Below are 24,109 nucleotides of genomic sequence, written 5' to 3' on the forward strand. Positions count from 1 at the left end.
TCGTAATGATTGTTTTTAAAGGACTGATTCGCGGGTTTTATTTTTGCTAGTGTGCACCGCCCAGAGCTGTTTGGATGGGGTGGTATATAAACATAATAAAAATAAAATAAATATGCAGGAGTCAACTGCAAAAACATTGGATGCCTGCTTTAGTCTGGGGCCTTCCTGTGAAAGCCCGGAAGCCTCCTGCATTCTATTAAACAGCACATTCCCCTTCCTGTGGAAGGGAGTTCCAAAGAGTCAGAAGCACCATGGCAGCGGCCGAAAATCCCTCGCTCCTAGAGGATACCCACTGAGCCTCGGAGGGCCTGCAAATGGGGTGACAAAACAGGGAGGGGCATTCTGGCTCAACTTCCACTCACACACACACATACACACACACCCTTCAAAAGGCAAACTCCGCCACGTCTCAGCGCCATCTCAGCACAGAAGCCTACTTGGCATTTCCTTCCTCAGCTCCCGTCCCACAGAGCCTGCCAAGATTCTCGGGCTGCAGAATAAAAGTTTCAGGAGGGAGAAAGCCTGAGCTCACGTTGGCAAGAGAAAGACACACACACCCCCGTGCGTGCAGGTGCATCACCAGGCTGGGTGGCGGAGGGAGCTTTCTTGCCACTCCATGCCCATAACGGGCACAGCGGACGGCCAGGTCTGCTGCCTCCTCCACACATCCTGGACCGAACGGGCTGTCATTCCTCTCTCAGGGAGCTCTCTCCGGAGAATGCTGCACCACCCCACCATGCATGCGCGCGCACACACACACACACACACCGCTTCCTTTCATTATTTCCACTCCCTGTCAGGGAAAACTGTTTCCAATTGGCACGGCGAAGCTTTAACCGGAAAGGGATTACTCTGCAGCAGGCAGCGGCTTGATGCATTATTCAAACATTGCCTTCAACATATGTGACCCCTGGCAGGATCCTGCAAGCGAGGAGGCAGGTCCCTGCCCTGAGAAGACTGCAGACTGGATTTTGACGGGGGGGGGGAGGCACTCGGAACCTTCCATTTCCCCCTATTTTATTCCCAGAGTCCATACCGTGCTCTGTGAAGGCACAGAGCATCTGACTTCCTTAGCACAGGTTTATACCCCCCCCACACACACACACCCTTATAAAAGTCTCTGGGAAGTTTCCCATTTTAAAACTCAAACCACTAGAACACGACAAGCTCAGGCCCTTCCACTCATCCCTGGTTTTCTCCTCCACATTTCTGGTGCACCCTGGTGACACTTAGCCGCCTTGATGCAGCTCAGTATTACGGTTATTCTAAGACTGCATTGGTGACTCTTCACCAGTGTGAGGGATGCATCAGCAAGACACCTCTGATCGCCCCCCAGGACTGCTTTTTGGCCGTGTTTCGTCAGAGCACACGCACATGCCCATGACACGTTTCTATCTGACCCTCTGATGCACCACGGCCTCCTAAAAAGCTCCAGCCCTTCCCCCAACACCATCCAAAACTGACCACCACAGGAGCATAGGAAGGAATCTGCTTCATACGGAGTCAGGCCCTGCGTCCGTCTAGCTCAGAACTGTCTACACTGACTGGCAGCGGCTTCTCCAAGTTTTCAGGCAGGGGTCTTCCCCAGCACTACCTGAAGGCTGGAGACGCGACCAAGGATTGGACTTGGGGCCTTCTGCATGCAGAAGAGATGCTCCACCACTGAGCTCTGGACCCATCCCCATCCCCTGACATTCTGGACAATTCCAGAGGGAAACCAACCACAGATTTTCTCCTTTTCAAAAGGAGAAGAAAAGCAAAGAGTAAACTGGCACCAAAGCCACCCGCCTGCTTCTCCACCTCTGTTCTCCGATTCTTCCACCCCAATTTAGACCAACGCATGTGCACTTAGGCACTGCCACCAATGCCAGAGAGAGAGAAAGAGAGCACACATGCGCGAACGGGCGCCGGGTGTGATAGACAAGCTAGCATTGCTTTTCAGTGATGTTGCCTTTCAGACTGCTGCTCCCCATTTCCACCCAACACAAAAAAATATAATCACGTTATAATTATAAGTTAATTAAAGCTGAGGAGATCAAAGCCACTTTAGACAGATTAATGATACGCCGAATGCCAGAAATTTCACTGGTTGGCGTACAAGCGCCATTATCGGTGGGCTGCGGGGTACCCCCCCTCCCCATCTGGGCTGCGTTTGCCAAGCGCCCTTTTCACATTCCTCTTTCTTTGCCTCTCTTGATGGATCAAGGATTTCTGAAGCCCTAACAGCTGTGGGGATTTACGTACAGAGGAGAGGAAACATTCAAAAGGATTATCAGACCGAGGGGAGGAGAGAAATCAACATTTTAAAGAGAGAGAGAGAGAGAAGGGGAAATTGAATGTGGTGGTGGTGGTGGTGGTGGGGAGATAGATCTGTCAAGGCAGTTGGGCTCTTAAAACAGAGGCCAAGAGGATGGACGGCGCATTCAGAGGCAGAGAGTTTCGTGAGCCAAACTTTGGAGGGAAGCGAGAAGAAGCCATTTTGAGGGAGGAGTTCCTGCTGCCTCCATTGGGAGGAAAGGGCTGGTTGGGAATGCTACCTTCAGACCTTTCCCATTGGCATCCACATCCTCCGTCCACCCTCGTGAGTGGCTAGACCTCCCCCTCCACACTACCCACATGCCATGCACATGCACGGTTGGTTTTCAGTGCTTTGCAGAGGGACAGCACAGGTCCCCGATCACAGGCATGTAAAAAGAGGGGGGCAGCAAGGCGAGGGGAAGGGAGGCGATGGAAGAGAGGGCTTTAGATGCTCTTCAGAGGGGATTACGGGACCCATCTGCAGAGGCAGAGACCATTCTAGCAACAGCGACAGTATTCGCCATGATTACACAGGGAGTTGCTTTATACCGAGTCAGACCCTCGGTCCATCTAGCTCAGGATTGTCCATGCTGACCGTCAGCCCCTCTCCCAGGTTCCAGGCAGGGGTCTCTCTCCCAGCCCTACCCGGAGATGCTGCCAGGGACTGAACCTGGGGCCGTGTTCTGGATGCTAAGAAGATCCTCTGCCGCTGAGCTACAGCCCCATACCCCATCTTGAATAGAACCTGCATGTTTAGGTGCCATATTCCTGAATTCCAGTTGCTAGGTAGCACCAGCAGCTCTACCTCACAAACTCCTCTCCACCCATTTCCACTGCTAACATCATGAGCATAGGAACATAGGAAGCTGCCTTATACTGAGTCAGAGCATTGGCTGCTCTAGCGCAGTATTGTCTACACAGACTGGCAGCGGCTTCTCCAAGGTGGCAGGCAGGAGTCTCTCTCCCAGCCCTATCTCGTTGGAGATGCTGCCAGGGAGGTAGCCTGGAACCTTCTGCTCCTCCCAGATCGGCTCCATCCCCTGAGGGGAAGATCTTCCAGTGCTCACATTTCTGGTCTCCCATTCAGATGCAACCAGGGCAGACCCTGCTTAGCTAAGGGGACCAGTCATGCTGGCTATCCCAAGGCCAGCTCTCCTCCAGAAATGGGAAAAGGGGGAAACCAGTCATATCCTGGAGACAGATACGGTTTTCCTCTCCGACCCACTCCCAAAAGAATTGGATAAAATGGGGCTCCTGCTTGTGGGCTTCCCAGAAGCTCCTCCTGGAGGCCACGGCTGCAACGGTGGGGGGTCTTCTGCCCCGATGCGACAGGGAGGCTCTTATGGCATGGCCCTCACAGATTCGCACCCGAGGCCCACAGCCCCCACCACCACCACCTGAATGTGACATGTGGTTTTCAGTCTCTAATATCAATACAGCACCTCTGAAGAGGGAAGCCGCAGAGAGCGAAGCGAGGCAGGGGGCTGGTGTTGCCCTGCTCCGGGCAGGTGCCTCCAGTGCCCCCTTTTGAGGCCACAGAGGAGGACAGGCACTGGGGGGGCCATTCATTGGGGGGCCATGCCCCATGGGCCACCCCTTCAGGACACGCCCCGTAAGAGTAACCAAGGAAGAGCGTGCCCACACATCCAGGCTGAAGCAGGCTGCAGGCGGTGCCTGCCGCCTCCTTCCCTGCAGAAGTCACTCCGGGGGCTACAGCAGGAAGAGCTGCAGCCTCCGGGGTCCCCAGCAGGGCCTGAGCAAAGCCCCCCCCCCAAACGCAGCTTCCCAAGGAAGCCTGCCCAGGCCGGAGAAGATGGCCTCCTGTCACAGCCAAAGGTCAAGCGGCTCGCGCTCCACGTGGCATCCCCGCAACGCCCTGCCTGCAGCAGGGCTTAGAGTTTGACATTTCCTCGGTGCGTGCACGGAGCAAAAAAAGGGAAGAAAGGAATGGCAGCAGGAAGGGCCCCCCCCCTCCCTCCCCGCCAAGGAGGAATTAGGTGCTCCCATGTAGATCATATTTTATATCACGTTCAAACAAACAGAGATCTTTGGCTCCCTGCCCGGGCCGAGGAAAGCTTTTCTCTCTTAAGGACCGCTGGGGACCAAGTGAACTTTAGAAAGCCTAATCCCACTTCAGCCTCCCCCCCCCCACACACACACCCCGCCCTCCGCCTTGGCTTTCCTGTGGGCCTCCTCCCCGGCTCCCATTTCATTTCTTGGAGGGGGACATTCTGCCTCTCCATGTCTTGCCCGCAAAGCTTCTCCCCCCTCCTTAGAGCAGGGCTGGGTACAATTTCTTGCTTAGCATCTCCCAGCCTTGCTGCCCGAGAACTCTTTTCACTGGAGATGCTGCCAGGGATGGAACCCGAGGCCTGCCTGCCTGCATGCTTGCACCCGACCCCTAGAAGCCCAACCCTGAACGTGTGAAACTGCCTTGGCAGGGGCTCTATTGGGTTCCAGACCAGGGGCCGTCGTTTCCCAGCCCATCTGGAGATGCCAGGCTCAGGGTCCGAACCCGAGACCTTTTGGATGCAACGCAGTAGAAGCCTGCTGGTAGCAAGCATGACTTCCCCCCTTGCTAAGGAGGGTCTGCCCTGGTTTGCATTTGGGTGGGAGACTACATGTCTGAGCACTCTAAGGTATCCCCCCCACCACAGGGGATGGGGCTGCTTTGGGAAGAGTATCTGCATTCTTGCATGCAGAAGGTCCCACGATCACTCCCTGGCAGCATCCCTAGATAGAGGCTCCTGCCTGCAGCCTTGGAGAAGCCGCTGCCAGCCTGTGTAGACAAACAGTGAGCTAGATGGATCAAGGCCCGGGACTCAGTTGAAGGCAGCTTCCTGTGTTCCCAAGTCAGGCCCTTAGTTCAGCAAGTCCAGGGTTGTCTACACTGACCGGCAGCAGCTCTTCGGGGCCTCGTTCACTCCTGCCACCAGGCTCCTTTTTCTGGAGAAGCCAGGGATCAGACCTTCTGGAGAAGCCAGGGATCAGACCTTCTGGAGAAGCCAGGGATCAGACCTTCTGGAGAAGCCAGGGATCAGACCTTCTGCATGTCAAATGGGGGCTCTACCAGTGAGTTAAGACCCCTCCCATAACCCCCCCTTCTTGTGCTCAAATTATAGGGGGAAGGTAGGGGGCCCATAACAAAACCCACCCGATGCCCCCAAGTGTTTCCAAGATTGCACCCAAGTCTCCTGAACACAGAAGCTATAGGGCCGACCCCCCTCTGCCCTCCTGTCATTCCAGCACTTACCACCCCATCCCAGAACAATGAGGACTGGCCCCCTTGTGTGCTTAAATCCGAGCCCTTGGACCATGGGCCCCCTCAAGAAACGGCCCCCTCACTCAGCCAACTGTCTTCCCTTCCCCCCTTATTTCTCCCCTGCGCAGTTCCTTCTGCTAATTTATGCAAATCAGATCCAAGTCGGAGACATTAAAAGGAGAGGTATTAATGGGGGAGGGGCAGGGGGAGCAAACAAAAGAGCGTGGGGGCGGGGTGGTAAATACTAATTGTTCTATCAGGAGAATGCGTTTTATTTTCTTGCTAAAGGGAAGGTTATGTTTAATTAAATCTGCTTGTTCTTTGCTGATGGGCTTGGATTTTAAATCAGTTTGCAGCCCCAGTTTCCAGGCAGAAATGGGGGGGGGTCTGAAATATTCATGCCATGCCGCAGGGTGCGGATTGGGAAGGAGGAAGTTGTGGCAGGATTCCTGTTGGGGTGGGAGTGGGCAATGCAATTCAGTCCGCCCCACCCACTCTGTCCTCCAAGGGACGCTCAGGCTACACAACGCCGAAGCGACACAGATCCGGCCCAAGAGGCTGCCATTTGCATTCAGCTGAGCGGCATTATGGGTTACGTAGTCTTAAGGTAGCACTGCGCAAGCGTTTAGGTACTTTTGCAAGAGAACTGTGAAATTCTGAAGGAACTCAGTTCCAAGAGCATCAGAGAGGCGCTCACCGAATCTGCCCTGAAGTTCATTTGACCTGCTCCCCGCAGGAGTAGATAGCCAGATGTCTCTGGGAAGCCCGAAAGTGGTTACCCCCTTGAACAAACCAGTGTTTACAGGTAGACTGTCTCTGACACTGGAGATTCCTTTTAGATTTGACTGACTGATTAAGTGCCATCCAGTCGGCGTCGACTCTGAGCGACCACATAGATAGATTCTCTCAGAATTATCTGTCTTCCACTTGGCCTTTAAGCTCTCTCAGTGGTGCATTTCATTGCTGTCATAATCGAGTCCATCCACCTGGCTGCTGGCCGTCCTCTTCTTCTCTTTCCTTCCACTTTCCCCAGCATTATGGACTTCTCAAGGGAGCCGGGTCTTTGCATCATGTGTCCCAGGTAGGATAGTTTGAGCCTGGTCATTTGTGCCTCGAGTGAAAATTCTGGATTGATTTCTTCTGTGATCCATTGGTTTGGTTTCCTGGCTGTCCATGGTCTCCTCAAAAGTCTTCTCCAGCACCCAAGTCCAAGAGCGTCCATGCTTTTCCTCTCTTGCTTCTTCAAAGTCCAGCTTTCGCATCCATAGAGTATCAGGGGAAAACCATTGCCCTGGCAAACAGTCATGGATAAGCTTCTCCTCCTCTGCTTCATCCGATCCCCTTTTAAAGCCATCAGTCTTTGCCACACCCTGGAGTGGTGAACCCCTGAAAAATTACGCAGCCAAGTACTTCTTTTTGCCCACCCAAAGTTTATCAGCTGGTTCCTTTTGATACAGCCAGTGGGAAGTTTCCTTGGGTGGTGCTTAACGGTGACTTTCCTGGCTTCTTGCAACATTCCTCAGGCAAGGAAAAGTCTACAAGTTCGCCTCAAATTCCGTTTCAGTTGACATTCTGATGCCAGCTCTAAACTTCCACATTTTGCTGGGCCATAATTGATTCGGCAAAGAGACGGCATGGTGGGAAAGGGCCAGGAGGCAGCTGAGGATCTGGCCCAACTTCACCACTGATTACAAGTCAATCCTGCATCCTCCCCAGGATCCCGCCTCGGCTCGCTCGCAGTGTGAAAAGCATCCACAGGGCTTAATCAGAGCGTGCACCATGCAGAATTGATTAAAGCCTTACCGGTCAAATTGGAAAATAGAAAAATGATCCAGTAAACTTGCTGTTTGTCTAACTTTCCCTAGCAATTTATGAATACATCAGTTCCCATCGGCTTGGGGGGGGGAGCAGGGGGGAGGACGGGGGTGATAAATTAATTTGCGGCTCTCCGGCGATATGCACACACCAACAAAAGCCGCTCGCGCTGGTGAGGAAACAGATGCAGCCCTGAGAGATGGATATTTGTTTTCAAACTGATTCCACTTGGCCCACATTTGGGGTGCAAGACAGAGGCAGTTCCGCAGCAGGTAGTTTTTTTTGCGGGGGTGGGTGGGCTCCAAAGATCAGTCACGGGACTTATTTCCAGGGTACAGCCCCTGAAGGGGTGGAGTCGAGGTTAATGTAAGAATGCCTGAGCACGTGCAGAGTGCAGATTTCAGAGTATGGGGCAGGCAGGGGCGCGGGGGGAGTTCCAGGACTGTGGCACTTATGAGCCTATGAAGCTGCCTTCTGCAGAGACCCCCTTGGGTCTGCCTCGCTCAGGATCGACTACACTGCAATCCACTGAGTTCCAGTCTTCCTTGGAAGTGCCGCCAGGGACGGAAGGCAGGACGCTGTGCGTGCAAAGCAGGAACGGCTCAAACCCAGGAGGAAGACTCCAGCTCCCCTAATCCCTGCCTAGTGGCCGCTCCGGCTGGGGAGACGCTGGGAGTTGGAGTCCGACCGCAGCTGGAGGGAAGAGTTCTCGGACGCAGGGCGGCACCAACTCCTGGGGCTGGCCAGCAAGCTTCCGGAGCCGAGTGGAACAGCTCCGGCCCGCTCTGGGGTCCGGAGGGCAAGCAGGGCCGGGGGGTGGGCGGCCGGTGCTTCGAAAGGCGGGCCGCGCGGAAGGGTGCAATCTCCGCTCCAGCTGAGTCGAGGAGCCTGCACAACTCCCGGGGAGAGGGAATTGTTCAGGAGTTGCAAGACATCCTCCCATCCATCTGTCGGAACAGATTTCCTTCTTTCCTCCCCCCGGCGGGCCGCCAGCCCTGCGTTCCTCTGCCGCCATTGATGGCATCATCTCTCCCTCCCAGGAGGACGGCGGGGTGGGGGTGGGGGGCGGGGAGCAGGTCTTCCCTCGCGGCGGCGTTCGGTGCCACGGATCTGTGTCAGCGGCCCTGGTTTGTGTGCTCGTTTGTCAGCGGGGTGGGGGGTTGTTAATGCCAGGTAATTAAACACCCGCAGCTCGGGGCCGTAAAGGGCGGGAGCGAGTCCCAATCCACACACACACACACACCCCGCCCGATAACATCTCTGATCATTCAATTCTCATTGCTCCAATAATCCAGATCTAATTTGCTGGGAGCTGCAGAAAAGGAGGACTCCTCACAGCAGTTCATTATGGCGTGTGACTCGCATTTCATTACTGCCCTCAACAGGCTGCCGGGAGGGAGGGACGAGGGAGGGAGGGAGGGCGGCTTCCTTCTCGGCCGCCGCCACGGGTGACGCCGGCAGCGGCCACCTTCAAGTCCCCTTGTGCTATGCGCTGCAGACACGCCACAAGGAGAGGCGTGCCCGGGGCGGGGGGGGGCGCCGGCAAAGAGGCCTCCTGAGCTCCAGCAGGAGGAGGAGGAGGAGGAGGAGGCCGAGGCCGCCACCTGCAGGACATGGTTTCCGGGTCGGGTTCCGAGATTCAGCCCCTGAGCGAGTGGCGGCCCTTCCAGCACTCCGCCAAAGGAGTCCAGGAAGCAAGGGGCCTGCTGTGCACGCACAAGGCCCCTGGTTCGAATCCCGCCGTTCAAGGGTCTCCGGAGCAGGGCCCCAAATGATGGCCGGCCGGTGAGCCAAGCCTGGATTTGTGGGCCCCTGCTCCAACAGCAGCTGCCAGCCAGAACAGACAAACCCTGGTCCGGATGGGCCAACGGTTTGACTTTGCAGAAGGCAGCTCCCTGCATTTATCAGACTTGCCTTCCTCCCTGAACTTGCTAGACACTGGAGAGAAACCAACAGGATTTGCAGAGGGAGAATTTGAAGGAAGACGACAATTATTCCTCCGGCCATTGCTGTCACCATTATTACCATTGATTAATCAACCAACCTAACCACTCATCCGATAAGAAACGTTTTGTTAGTCTAGAAGGATATTCCCATCCATCAGTCTACAGATTTTTCCCCCCAAAGAAAAATATCTAATACCACTACTATGGCGCAATGGGGAAATGACTTGACTAGCAAGCCAGAGGTTGCCGGTTCGAATCCCCACTGATATGTTTCCCAGACTATGATAGGAAACACCGCTACCAGGCAGCAGCGATATAGGAAGATGCTGAAAGGCGTCATCTCACACGGCACAGGTGGAGGCAATGGTCAACCCCTCCTGTACTCCTCCAAAGACAACCAAAGGACTCTGTGGGCACCAGGAGTCAAGACTGACTCGATGGGACACTTTACCATTCAAAACTGCAGTCACTTCCAAGCCCCATCCTAGACGAGGCATTCTGTCCAGCAAGGGAGAAAAGGGAGGACCCTCTTCGGAGAGGATACCACTTGCCATGTGGAGACACGTCGTGTTTTCCTTTGGAACTCTTGAGTGGTTTCCCAGTGCAAACCGAGGCAGGTTGCTGACACAGGCACAGGTTATGACGCCATCACAATATTGTAAGTACCGGCACTGCGGCATTATTCAGAAGTCAAGTAGGCACTGGCAAAACAGACAGGCCCCCAGCACCCACTTTCTCTCTCCCCAGGAAGCTTTTAAGGGTCAGATGAGGTGCCGTGCCAGAGACCCGTCACCCATGCCAGGGTGCCTGCATCCAACTGCAGGATTACACCGAGGAGAACTTCCTTGCCTAAGGAGGTCACCAGCTCAGCCAAGCTAGGGAGCCCTCACTGAAATGCACACAAGCGGGCAGAACAGAGTTTCCTCCCACTCTGGACCACCCTCCAGGCAATGGCTCCTGGCCAGCACTTTCGGAGGCAAGGGGCGGTTTTTCCTGCCCGACCTCCAGCCACATTCCTGCCATTACGCCAGAGAGAGAGAGAGAGAGAGAGAGAGAGATCATATTTGCCCAGCCACACCAGAAATCACAACTTTATGGGGCTTGGGATTATTGATCGGTTCAAACTGGCAGAGGATATACCGTCGGTGTCAGCGGAGAGTCAAGCTAGCGTATATCTGCTTTATGGGGCCACAGCTCAGCGGAGGTAAAGTTGACACCACCTGCAGGGTCGGGAGAGGGGACTGGAAGAGCCTCAGGCCACCTTTGCCATGAAAACTGCCAGAAGATTTACTTTTCCTGGAAGGGCGGACATCCCATCCTAAGAAATAAAAAGAGCCCTTTCCAATCAAACCAAGAATTATCCGGCGTCCTGTCTCCAGCCCAACCTCTGGGAAGCCCAAACACGGGAACGGAAGGCAACCGCTTTCTCCTGTGGTTACTTCCTAGTCGAGTTGCCATGCCCCCTGAAATTCCGGGTTTCACCCAGACTTTAAGCATCTCACCCAGATTGCTTAGCCCACCCAGATTCGCCCAGATTTCAGCTTTCATTTGTTTGTTTGTTTGTTTAAATTAAACTAAGCTCTAGCCCTTGTAGAAGCGGAGCTATGGAGCAAAACGTGCCTATTCTGCTCAAAAATCATTTTCAGGCCAATTTATATAATATGCAAATTGGGCACCCGGATTCGGACAGCCAGAATGTGGCAACCCTCCATCCTCGCCACCTGGTATTCAGAGAGACACTGCCGTCGAACGTAGAGGCTGTGGGGTGATAGGAGTTGTAGTCCAGCATGGCTAGCGGCCTTCAGCTTGGCCCTCTCTGCTTCCAAGCCCTTCCGACTCGGGCGGAGATGTCTCTTGGTTGGCAAGAGCCTTGCTTAGTTTCCAACTTCTTTAGCAGGGGCACAGCTAAAATTGACCGGGCGGTGGGGAGGGAAAACTAATGTCCTTGGGTCCCTAAGGGAGGGGGCCCTGCTGACCGGGTGGCAGTTTTCTCTTCATTCTTCCCCGGGGGGTGATGCATGAAAATACGAGGTGGTTGTGGTAGGTGTGTGTGTGTGTGTGTGTGTGTGTGTGTTTAAAACACGTTTCTGAGCCAGGAGAATGTGTGCACACTCGTGAGCATGTGGAAGTGTCTGCATGCATGGGGAGTGTGCGATGTTATCTGCACAGGAGTGAGAGAAAGGGCGTGCGGAGAAGGCTTGGGTTCCCACCATGCCCATGCAAAGATGGTGGCTGTGGGAGAAGGCCCCCATCTGGGGGGCTTCTTCTTGTCCCAGGGCCCAGGCCAGCCTTGCTCGCCCCCCGGGACCTGGCTTGACCTCTGGCTGGGACCTCACGGTGCACGGGGGGGGGGGGCACTCTCTCCTGACGGCTCTCCGGCCACAGGCAACTCTAATCAAGGGAGACTTTGAGTCCCCACCTCCTTCCTCAAAGAGAGCAAATCCCAGCCGGCGGGAGGGATGAAGAGGGGAGAGTGGTGGGAAGCAAACGGGACTGTCCGAATCCGTCCCCTCACCACTGAGTTCTGTTGGCTGAAGACAGAGTGGGGGGAATTGGGACCCGGGTGGAAAGAAAGGAGGAGACGAGCCGGAGAGCAACAACAGAAGGATGATCATCGCAATAATAATAATTTTTTTTTTTTAAGCAAGAGAACAGCAAGCGAGAACATTGTCTGGGGGAGTTATTTATAGCCATGGCTCCTGCAAAGGGAGAGATATCAGTGCCAGAGAGAGATTGTAAAAATAATTCCGGAGACAGACGCCTCTGCTTTTGGTGAGAAGGCTGCATGACAATTGCATCCAGCATGCATTTTGAGGAGGGGCACACGCGGGGGGGGGAGCCACTGCGCCTGATCCCTCCCCGCTTGGCAGGAGACGCTCGCCTGGCCCTCCCTGGCTTGTCCAGACCTCCAGCGTCAACGTTCCTGGTGCTGCTTCCTTTGCTGTGACCTGAATGCGCCTCTGTGGGTCTTTTGGGCTGCAGCCTGCACTTCTGCGATCTCATGAATTTAGGGGGCTATGCAAACTCCAATTTCCAGATTCCGTATATGCCCCGGCACCTTTGAGGGCTGGGAGAGGAAAAATTGCTGGCAAGGAAAGGGCTGCGGTCCCAATCCACACTGAATCCCCGCCCCACCCTTGCCCCATAGCTATTTTAAGGCTTCACGGTGAGGCGTTTGACATCACGACTCACTTGTAGTCTGACCCCAACTGCCTGAAGCCTGGCCATACATAACCGGGGAACGAAGGACATAATTTCGTAGAGTGGTAGAGTGGGAAGGGTCCTCAAGAGTTCATCTAGTCCACCCCCCACTCAGTGCAGGGATCTGCGATAGCATCCTTGACCAATAGGCATCCAGCCTCTGAAGGGAATAAGCATCCAATTGGCATCCAGCCTCCTCCAGCGAAGGAGAGCCGGCCACTTCATGAGGCAGGCTGTTCCACTGGCCAACAGCTCTTACAGTCAGGAAATTCCCCTCGGTGTCTAGCCTGGAGTCTGCTTCCTTGCCGTTTCAACCCATCCGTCCCAGTCCTGTACTCCAGAGCCCCAGAGAGCAAGGTCACTCCTCCTCTGTGACCACCCTCCAGATATTTGAAGGGGAGCTGTCACATCCTCCCTTCGCTTCCTCTTCTTCAGGCTAGCCATCCACCAGCTCTTTCAACTGTTCCTCAGTGGGCTTGGCTTCCAGGCTGCCCACCGTCTTTCTTTCTTGCCTTGCTAATTGTGGGGACAGGGGCGCCCAAAGAGCAGAGGAAGGACACCAGAAAGAGGCATGCGGAGGGAGCGCCAAAGCTATAAATGAGCGAAGCCAGACAACGAACACATCTGAAAGTCTGTGGGAGACCCGGACACACCCTTCCCGCAAATATTTTCCAACACAGTCGGCGGGGAAGCAGCCTGCCCACACCATCGTCCGCCACAGCACACACGGAGCAGGCTGTGTGCATGCTCCCTGCAAGAGTTGAGCGCTCTTTCTGCAAGCCCAATCCTGTGCTCACGAGGACAGGGCCTGTGACCCACTGCGCCACATCAACACACTGGCATGTGGCTTCTCCCACACACATCACAAGCCTGCCCCCTCGCCTCCATCCACAGTAAAATTAAAAGGGGGGAAGAAAGAGGTCCCTCCGGACGCTGGGCTAGTCCAGAGCATAAAGATTAACAGTCCTTTAATAATGCAGCAAATCCCAGGCAGAAACAGGGCCGCCTGTTTCACTCTATTAATATTTCTCTCTTCCGCCGCGTCGCTCCAGATGGCTCTCAGCATTAATGCCCCTCGGTTCTGCGTATGAATTTGCTACCGCAATATCTCCGTGCCTTTCACTTCACCCCACCCACTGAACGCAAGCCAGCCCACAGTTCCAAGTGGGGCCAAGACAGGGACAGAGGGCAGCGGTTCATGAAGGTTTCCGTCAGCATCTAAAACTGACCCCTGCTTTTGCACCGATTGCCTGAGCAATGCTCTGCCGAGCCAGGAAGCCAACCCCTCACTCTGAATGGGCTTTGCACTCCCCTTCTGTGATGGCAGATCAGACTGGCTGCACCGTGACATCACCACACGCCTAATCTCCAATTGGCAGGCGTCACTCTAGGTAGGGGTGGAAAGGACGTTCCAACCAGGACAACATGGTTTTGAAACTGCCAACAGAATCAAGACACCAACACCACAAAGCATCATCAGGCAGCTAAACTAAAGTCACCTTAAGTGGCACAGCGGGGAAATGCTTGACTAACAAGAAGAAGGTTGCCAGTTCAAACCCCCACTGGTGTGTTTCCCAGAATATGGGGAACATCTATATCGGGCAACAGCAATTTAGGAAGATGCTGAAAGGCATCATCTCACACTACGCGGGAGGAGGCCATGGTCAACCCCTCCTGTATCCTACCCAAGACAACCACAGGGCTCTGTGGGTGCCCGGAGTCGAAATCGACTTGACAGCACACTTTACTTTAAACTAAAGTGAGGACAGGAGCTAAAAGGGATGACTCCTGCCCTCCCTTCGGCACCTAGGAAGTTGGATCTGCCCACCAGCAAATCCACCTGCTTGCTCCCCAGCTGCTGAAATGCCGCCAGCTTCACAGCATGCAAAGAAGGCAGAAAACCGAGACGGCCATTTCGGCTCAGCCTAGCTCACAATTTAGGGCCTCCCAGAAATGTTTCAGGTCCTCCAGACAGCACACTGAAATGCAGGGAGATCTGGAGGCTTCATAAGAAGCGCCTGGAGCGGGTTTTCTCCAGGGGACCTTCCCTGCCAAGTCCCCTTTGGAACTTCTGGCTCAGCCGCTTGACAGTTCCCCCTCCTGGCTCTTGGTGCAAGCCTCCTGCAAAAGAGGGCTGTACTTGGAGGAGAAGCCGCCCCCAGAGATGCCGCCTCCCCGGGGGCCTGAGAAATGTCAGCCCACGGCTTGCTGCTCAGCCTCTCCTTGCTTTGCCTGCTCCCCTCTTCCCCAGGAGCGCCTCTTGAACACTTCCCTCCTGATCGTCTTTCATCAAGCTGTCAGGAAGTGACAAAAACGCACTTAGAAGCAGATAACACACCAGACGGGGTAGAAGGGGAAGCAAAACCAGCCGCCCAAGACTAGTTCCCTCCCCCAGGATGGGAGGATTATTCATCGCAAGCTGGCAGCCTCCGGGATGGCACAGGTGGCTAGTGGCCACCTTGGAAACACAATTGCCCCCATCTGATCATCTGGGGGTGAGAAGAAGGCGGTCAGGAAAAGGGATGGAAGCGGCATCCTTTGGCTGAACCGACAGGAGCCACAGCAGCTGTGGCAAAGGTCTCGCTTATTGCTCTGTCTCCACCAGGGAGCCACAAATGGAGGCTCAGCTCACTGGCCAGCCAGTATTTGTGGTCGCCACCAACCCCCACTTTTCCCTCAGATCCTTTGCTGGCACATGCACAGAGGGCTAAGGAGAGAGAGGGTCTGCACTGGGAGATGGAGATGGGGAGGATCAGGGGAGCCCTCTCTTGCTGCTGCTTACCGTCTCAAAAATGGCAGTGGAAAGAGGACCTCTGGGGAGGCGATCTGTGTGGTGATCACCAGAGGGCTGGGGGCACTTGCCGTTGGCCAGCGGGTTTGTAGATCCCTACGCTTCACAGTCCCAAGAGGTTCTCACACCAGTTTACAGAAGATGCGCCCAACCACATCCCATGAAAGCCAGTGCCAGGGACAGAGGTGAATGTGCATCCAGACGGTGCTAGGCAGATTCTCCTGGGTCTACCCCGGGTTCCCCTTTGCTCACTGGCTCCTAACCCAGCAGCCTCCGAGGCAAGGGAAGGTTGCTCCTCAGCTGGGCCACCTCAGCCCACGTCAGGCCGCTCTTCCCTTGGTGGGTGCAACCCGTAGCCAACATGACCTCTAGCTCCATCTGCAGGCAGATTTTGCAAGAATGGACTCGACACGCATGCCTTCTGTCTGGCCCAACACATCCCAAGACTTTCCGGGCGACTCCGTTCTCCCTTCCCAACCTGCCTTAGCCATTCTCCCAGGAACCACAAGCCTAGCCCAAAATTTCAGGGCCAGTTTGGAAAATCCCTGCCCAGGAGAAACCACCAAGGAATTTAAAGAGAAGGGAGTTGTGCTGATCCTAGAGGAATTCCATGGCAAGTTCTGCATACCTAGAATGCAGTCGTTGTTTCCCCCCCCCCCCGTGTTTCAGTTTCCCAGCTTAGCTTCAAGTGATCATTTCTCAAGGGGCAACACACAACCGCGTAAAAGTAACCAGCGTTCCCCTTTCACTCCACATTCCAAGATCTGGGGAGAAAGGCAGGGGATGCCCAAGGCTGTGGTCCTTTCCTCCCCACCACTCGCGGCAAGAGGTTACACCTGGCCAGCTCACCAAGCGGTCAAATGCACAGCAGCACCTGCAGAATTGGTGCCTGTGCCCCCCACCCCACCCTCCAAAAAAAAAAAATCACCTCCCATTACCCTTGCTGTGTAAACAAGGCTCCTGTCCCTCAGCCTTTGCTGGGACCAACCCAACAGGTTTGCATTTCAGGACCAGCCCAAGCGAATCCATTTGGCAATGCCATGCATGCCGATCACCAAGCCGAGGGCAGTCCTATCTTTTCAGGAACCAGAAGAATTATTCTTAATGAATAATGTATCGGCCTGCACCTCCCGTAAGCGCAGCCGTTATCTGCCTGGCATCTTCATATGTTCCTGCAGCAACTCTGATATCTCTCTCCCCCAGCACTCTTTAGCAGAGCAGGTATCTCACTGCTGCGTGCCCAGGATCTCTGCCCGTATGCAAAATGGGCAAGGATTGTACCGTCATCCATCAGGGGGGCGGGGGGGGGGGCAGGGGAAGGACAACAGGCAGCACGACAATGGAGAAAGGAAGCAGCCCCGATCTGATCAGCTGAAGGCCAGAGAAGCCAAGCAGCTCTGCCTGGTGACATGGCGGAGAGAGAACAAATGAGGCCACTTAAATTGCAATTAAGCCCTAATGACCTGCGCAGAGGTCTTTGCTAGCCTGGAAATGAGAAGCCCTGGGATTTAGAGGAGGGCTGTCGCAGGCTGGCTGGCAACCTGATTAACAAGTCATTAACCCCATTACCAAAAAAAAAAAAAAAAGCCTTTCATTTTTAAAACAGATCTAGGTTTGCACACTATGAATCTGAGATGTCCCAGGGTGGGGCGGGGGGGAGAAGGGGCCTGCTCCAGAGAAGCCCCGTGTGTCACTTAGGCCTATGTGCCTTAGCTCCACACACGGGAGGGACACCGACAGAGGTTCCTGCATGCATGTGGTGGTGGTGGTGGCCGGAGTGCATTATTCAGACCTGAAGAGCACACAGATGGGGGAATCCAAGCAGCAAGTTCACATGTGCAGGGCTGCAGGGCTCCCTCCAACAGGGATTCCCAGGCGTTGTTGACTACAACTCCCATCATCCCCAGACAAAGACCACTGCAGCTGGGGATGCTGGGAGTTGTAGTGAACAACATCTGGGCTTCCCCATTAGAGGGAGGAACACCCGGCTTCAGCAACCGCCTTCTTCCTTCTGCCTCCGCACTCCCAGCTCCATCCACTGGCTCCCATTCGACACCCACCTACAGTTCGCCTCTCGACGAGACAGCAAAGATGCTTCTCCCCGCAGGAAGCAGCACACAGACTGGAAGGCAGAGGGAATTAAATGCCGGCCACCTAGCCTAAGGAGCGAGCCCCGGAGCACTTCTCTAGCTCCTAGCCAAACAGCATGCCTCTCTGTCCGTAAGCCAAGCACATCTGCCTGGCAGCACGGGCACCACGGCTGCCTTCCCTGCCCCGGGCAGTTCTGCCAGCATGGGGCATAGTCAGCCCCAGTGCGTGACTAATAGAACCATCAACCAGATCAGAAGGCAGCTCCTGGATCTTAAGAGGTGTCAAAGCCTGGAAAGCAAGCGCCCCCCTGCCACTCTTCAAGCCAACGGCAGTGGTGGGAATCAGAAGAGACTCTCTGGTTTCACAGCGGCGGCTGCCATGTTCGTTCTTCAAGCCTGCTGACTCCTAATTTCCCCAGCGCAGCAGGAGACCGAGAGGAGATTCCCTCCAGGTAAAACAGCACCCTGCATGTACCCAGAGACCCCTAAAGAGGTGGCCCTGGTCCCAGGGATGGGCGAAGTCCCTTGGGGCTAGTAATTATGAGTGACATTGGAGAATACTCCCCCCAAAAAAGTCTCTTTTCCCATGTAATGGCTGGCTCCACCCATAAGCCTCCAAATCACTGGCCCCTGGGACTCCCAGCCACTTCACCTGATGACCGTTGGGTAGGGTTCTCGATCTCGATCTCTCCCATCCTCCACTGCTGTGGCAGCGGCAGCAGCAGTTTAGCAAGGAGGAAGAGTTCTCCTTTAGCATGGACAAAAACCAAGCCACATGTGTTCCACCTGCTGCTCCCGGGCTGCTCTTGAATGTGTCAACATCTCAGGTGACAGGGATCCCGGGAAGTTAAGTTTCCCGGGCACCCAAGTCCTTAATATCGATGCCAGGTGCCCTGGGAACGACACGTCCCTGGGTTTCTGGTGCCGAGAATGCTGCTGGGGAGGGGGAAACATTTGAGCCTCACTGCTCTCCTGCGGTCCCCCGCCAGGTGCACCACAGGATCCAATTGGGCTCCGAAAAAGCAAGCGATAAGTGGGAACAGCTTGTATTTTGAGCTGAAGCGAGCCGGGGAAGCGTCCAACCACCATTCGCAATCACTGCTATTGAGTCACTAGACCAGCGGACGCCGGTTTTACGAGAAACGATGCTGCATTTCCTGCCCGTATTTGGTGCAATTCAAGGGGCATGAAAGGCAATCGACATGCCCGCCAGTGCTCACAATAGGGCCACTTGCAATCAGGTCTCTCTCTCTCTCTCCCCCTCCCTCCTCACGCTCTCCTTGAAGGACTAGTTTGTCTTGTTGACCTGGATTCCCTTTTGTCAGCAACAAAAGGGCCTCCCTCTGCTCTGGCGACGACGAGAAGTGAGAGGAGGAGGAGAAAACCGCGCCATGCATGGCTTTCTCTCCAACAAAGGTTTCGGAAATGCCACGTGGAAGCAAGGAGGAGGAGGAGGAGGAGGAGGAGGAGGAAGGCCACATCTGCACGAGGGGAGGAAGGAGAAGACGGCAAACGAGGCAGCTGCAAGACACCCCTTTGTGAGCCGAGAGGCGCCATCTGCCAAGGAGGTTGTTATCCAATTTCCCCAACAAAACCAGGAGATTTCAAGCTATTCATGGCTGGCAGAGGCAGCGGATTGGAAATCCCAGGCACAGCACGTGTGAGTGTAGACACAGCAGGGCAGCCTTGTTTGCCAAGGTAGAGGGGGGGCTATCTCTGCCCCCCATCTCATGAAGCCCCTCAAAGGTGCAACAGCTGTTAGGCCGAAGGGGCAGCCCATTGGCCCTTGGATCTTTTCCCCCACAAGACTGACTCACAGTAAGCAAGAAAACAATCCTATCTGGATGGGGGGAGCCACTGAGCCACTTCTAACACCACTGGGTGGTCCTTCCCAACTGGGACAGTGCCCTAAGGACACCGAAGCGGCTTCTTGATCTGGCAAGGCATCTACCGGTGCTAGCCAAATGACTCCTGATCCCAGCACGGGGCTCAAAGAGAACTGCAAATCCAACACAAGGGCAGCCCAAAGCAGGACCCTGCAGCCGTCGCAAAGATCGGTCATTAAGGAGATGGGGAATCCCAAAGCAGAGTTTGCTGGGCTTCTCCCTTGGCCATTTCTGAGATCCGCCCCCCCCCCCCCCCGCCGCCCAAGCAGAACTGCCAAACATTTCCACCAAAGTCTACCATAAAGATTTGGTATGAAAGGCCAAGAGACCATTCAGCAATGGAAATGCTGCCAGGGAGGGAACTGGGAACCTTCTGCTTCCCAGAGCGGCTCCATCCACTGGGGGTGGGGGGAATATCTTCCAGTGTTCACACATCAAGTCTTTCACTCAAATGCAACCAGGGTGGACCCCGCTTAGTTAAGGGGACAAGTCACGCTTGCTACCACAAGACCAGCTCTCCTTAAAAACATAGGAAGTTGCCATATACTGAGTCAGGCTCTTGGTCCATCTAGCTCAGTATTGTCTTCACAGACTGGCAGCGGCTTCTCCAAGATTGCCAGGAGGAATCTCCCTCTCAGCCCTATCCTGGAGATGCTGCCAGGGAAGGAACTGGGAACCTTCAGCTCTTCCCAGAGCGGCTCCATCCCCTAAGGGGAATATCTACAGTGATCACACTTCTAGTCTCCCATTCACATGCAACCAGGGCAGACCCCACTTAGCTTAGGGGACAAGTCATGCTGGCTACCACCAGACCAGCTCTCCTCCTTAAAAAGGAGCATGCCCATTCTTAGGCTGGGCTTTTCCATTTCCTTTGCAGGATCTCATTCAAGCTTTCGAAACTCTCTATTTCAAAAGACATCCTTGCATCTTTCTTTTCTAAAATAGTAAGTTTGACTGGGTGCGGGCAACGGATTCCACACACCCCCAGATGTCCCCCTCTTATGGAGGAAGATGGCAGAACTGTGCACCGAGGAGCTGCCCCTCCTGCCAACAACTCTGCCGCCCGAGCTCTAGTGATCTGAGTTTCCATGCTCAAGGTTTATGAGGCCGCCGGCCCCTTTGGAAGGAATTATGGCCCAGCGGAGGCCTTCCGATGGCCCTCCATTACCCGAGCGGCAGAAGACTTTTCCCCAACTCCCATTTCTGTGTTATGACATCATTACAGGCTTGATAAGGATGTAAACACCTGTTTATTATAAATCCAATTACACCCTTCCTGGATGTATAAATCACACATTTAATTTCACTTTAGAAACATTTCTGTCCTAAGCGGAGAAAATAACCGCTATTTATTTCCATCATGAATTCTCACCATGGCATAAATATTTATTAAGCCATGCATGATCAGTCCCATTCACTCTTCTTCTTTTTTTAAAAATCCGGCGGAGCCTGGAGACCTGTAGCCTAAACTCTCTTTGAAGTGGAGTTCTGCTTCCAAACCAGGAGGTTCTTGAAGCGGAGAGGGGCGGGGGAGAGTGAATTTAAAAACTAGTCATATCAGAGCCGGCAGATCCAGCAGGTTCAAAGATGTCTCCGGCAAAAAAGAGCTCCGTGAATAAGCAGAGAACCACAGAGGCCCTCCCCACCTGACTCTCCTTTGTACCTGTAGAAACTTCACCTGTGGGCTCAGCAAAGAGCTCACCTATTTCCCTGTGGTTGTCAGGGGGCCTTGTCTGGGGGAGGGAGCCCAGCTCCTCCGCCGGAACAGTATCCAGCTCCTCCACCAAGTCCAGCATCCTGTTTTCCGCAGCGGGGTGCCTCTGAGAAGTCCACAGGCAAGAGATGAAGGCAGGTCCTCTCTCTGGCGGCTGCTGCTGCTGGGGCTCCCCTACAACTGGCATTCAGAGCCATCCAGCCCACATCTCGTCTAGAAACCCTCAGGAGGAGGAGGAGGAAAACAGGACCTAGACCTACTCGGAATCTGAACCCCATTATAGGAACGTTCCAAGGGGGTGCGGGCAGCTATGAAACAAGTCACTTGCTGCCTGACAGCTGTGGCCTGATCCTGGACCCTGGAAAGTGCCCCCGCCCCTGGCCAGGTGTGGAGAGTCATAGGAACATAGGAAGCGGCCATATACTGAGTCAGACCCTTGGTCCACCATCTAGCTCAGAATTGTCTACCCAAACTGGCAGCGGCTTCAGGCAGGTTGCAGGCAGGAATCTCTCAGCCCTCTCTTGGAGATGCTGCCAGGGAGGGAACGTGGAACCAAGATGCTCTTCCCAGAGCAGTGGCTCCAGCCCTTAAAGGAATATCTTCTTCCAGTGCTCACACTCCCATTCATATATGCAACCAAGGCAGACCCTGCTTAGCTAAGGGGACCAGTCATGCTTGCGACCACCAGACCAGCTCTCCTCTCCAAGGAGAGTCCAGGAGGGCCTCCTGATCTGGAGCAAATGCCTGCCTGTGGAAGGGCTGAGGCTGAATCACGCTGCCTTCGAAGCAGGCCAGAACGCCCAGCGGCCTGCTGGGAGACACTCCCCGGAGCAACTCCTCCCACTGCAACACCCAGCTCCTGAGGTGCCTGGCGGGCGCTGGCCGTGGTCCTGACCTGGGAGCTGTCCAGCGTCGGAGGCCTCCCCAGCTCCCGCCATCAGGAGACTGTGGCAGAAGAATAGACTCGTGCGACACCTCCACGGGCACAGCTCCTGAACCAAGCAGGCATCGCCAGCCCTTCTCTTGCTCCAAGGAGCACGCCACAGACCGGCCCCTCCGTGGCCTCATCCTTGCCCTGGTGGGCCCTGCAAACCCCACCCCACCACACAGGCTAGGCAGAGACGGGACAGGCGGCCTCTCCCCGTCCTCCCCACCCCACCGCCTCCTCTCCCACCAGCCTGTCTCTCGCTACAGCTGCACCAGCACTCATCTCACAGCAGCGAAGGACGTGCTGCAGACAGGCCAGAAGCCCTCGCTGGTGGAAAACCAGCAGCTCCGTGCGCCCAAGGCTGCAGTCATGCTGGGCCAGGCAGCCAGCAGCTTTCTCTCGACACAAACATCTGCCATTCTGACAAAGGGAATGAGGAAGATTACAAATAAAAGCCATTGATTGTGGCAGGAGAGCTCGGCTCTCGTCTTGCTCTGCCCCCCCACCCCCGCACACACGTGTTGTCTCGGCACCCCCCCCCCCCGCTGAATCCATCTCCAACATTAGAGCCTCTTCTTGCCAGCAGCGTCAATAGCAGGTCACCAAAAAAGCCCAGTTCTCCAGGCTGCAGCCTCCCTTTCGAATCGCTGCAGCCTCCCTTTCGAATCGGCTTTCCCCTGGGAGAGGCAGTTCACTTGCTCTGAGTGAGCCCCCGACGTCCAGGCTTCTGAACGCACGTGCCCCAATCCCCCCTTTCTCTCCCCGCCCCATGGATATATGTGGAGTTGTATGACTCGCTCTTCCGGTTGGAGAAGAGGCCGTCTGCTTGTCAGGTAGCATCGTCAACAGAGGCAGAGCTCCTTTACGGGCGGCTGAGTTACCAGATGGACGGCACCAAGAAAACAAGTACTTTTGAACTGGAGTCTCAAAAAATGGAACTAAAGAAGAAGTGAGAGAGGAAGTCAGCAGGGGGGAATTGAGAGTGGGTGGGTGAAGGATGAACACAGCAAGGCGGCCACTTCCACACATGTTCCTAACATTACACCAGCTTTAAAACGAATGAGCAGTGCATTAAAAGGGACACCTTGCAAGGAGAAAGCTAGCACCACAAGGAGCAGGCTGGGCAGGAACCTTTTCCCTGATGTGCTACCTTTTTGCTGCAGGGAAGCATTTAAAAAATGGCACCCACTCCACCAAGTGGGATAGCCCATTCTACCAAGCTAGGCCTCTACCGCCACACTCTGTACGTGTGGCTTAAGCCTAGGCATCCCCAGTTCCCAAGGCCCAACCGCCACAAAGAGCCCATTAGGATTTGCCTGGGATTCCACTGGGGTGAGATTGGAGAAGCAACTCCACTGAACTGTGGCCTCCTCTCCCTGCTCCCCAGAGCCAAAGATTTCACCCCCTACTTCCATCGACAGCATCCCCTGCTCTCTCTCCAAAGAGCTGCATCTATAATACCCGCCTGTAATTGACAGAACAAATCAGTCTGGGTGCATCGAAATGGAGGAAGCCATTTTCCGGAGCATTTACCACCTCCTCACTTCTCCGCTGCACCAATTTGTATCCCTGCCATGTGGCTTTCCGGCCGCCCGTAATGGTATTAGCACTCTTTTGAGTCTTCTAAGCCTCTGTCCGTCGAGAAGCATGGCGGGGCTAATGCACTACCGGCCCGCCGTCCATGCAAACACTCAGCCAACCTGCTGCACCCAGAAATGCTCCTCGCCCTCCATGCAAGGGTTTCCAACCAGAAATCCCAGCAAATGGTTGCTAATCCCCCAACGAGGCCCTACAAGCCTTCTCGCGTGGCAAGCTCAGCTCCTGCAAACCTCACCTGAGATTGGCAGCGAGGTTCACCTGGAGCAGGGTGGCACAACTCCAGTCCTCCAGTTGTTGTTGTTGACTACAACTCCCATCATCCCCAGCCACAGTGGAGAGTAGTCAGGGGCAGTGTTCCCTGTAACAGGGACTCCCAGATGTTGACTACAACTCCCATCATCCCTAGCCAAAGGCCACTGCAGCTGGGGATGCTGTGAATTGTAATCAACAACAGCTGGGAGTCCCTGTTACAGGGAACACCGGTCAGGGATGATGGGAGTTGTAGTCCAATAAGAACTGGAGGGCCAAAGTTTTGCAGCCCTGGCCTAGGGAAACACCAAGTATGTTTTCACCTCCTGG

At 54.8% G+C, this 24,109-nt stretch overlaps 1 protein-coding gene across 5 annotated transcripts in view; it reads right to left on the reverse strand.

Annotated features, from left to right (window-relative positions):
• Positions 1–24,109, reverse strand: part of IGSF21 (immunoglobin superfamily member 21) — a 228,248-nt gene that overhangs the window by 172,085 nt on the left and 32,054 nt on the right. For 2 of the 5 annotated variants that reach the window (XM_053280565.1, XM_053280563.1), the window contains exon 1: positions 558–592. The exons of the other annotated variants lie outside the window; for them this stretch is intronic. In XM_053280565.1, the coding sequence (XP_053136540.1) occupies positions 558–577 (20 nt within the window). In that variant the 5' untranslated portion in view covers positions 578–592. Of the gene's footprint in view, positions 1–557; positions 593–24,109 lie in introns of those variants that run through there. 5 annotated transcript variants of the gene reach the window in all.

The sequence above is a fragment of the Hemicordylus capensis genome, chromosome 16, assembly GCF_027244095.1.
Source record: "Hemicordylus capensis ecotype Gifberg chromosome 16, rHemCap1.1.pri, whole genome shotgun sequence".
Classification (NCBI taxonomy): domain Eukaryota; kingdom Metazoa; phylum Chordata; class Lepidosauria; order Squamata; family Cordylidae; genus Hemicordylus; species Hemicordylus capensis.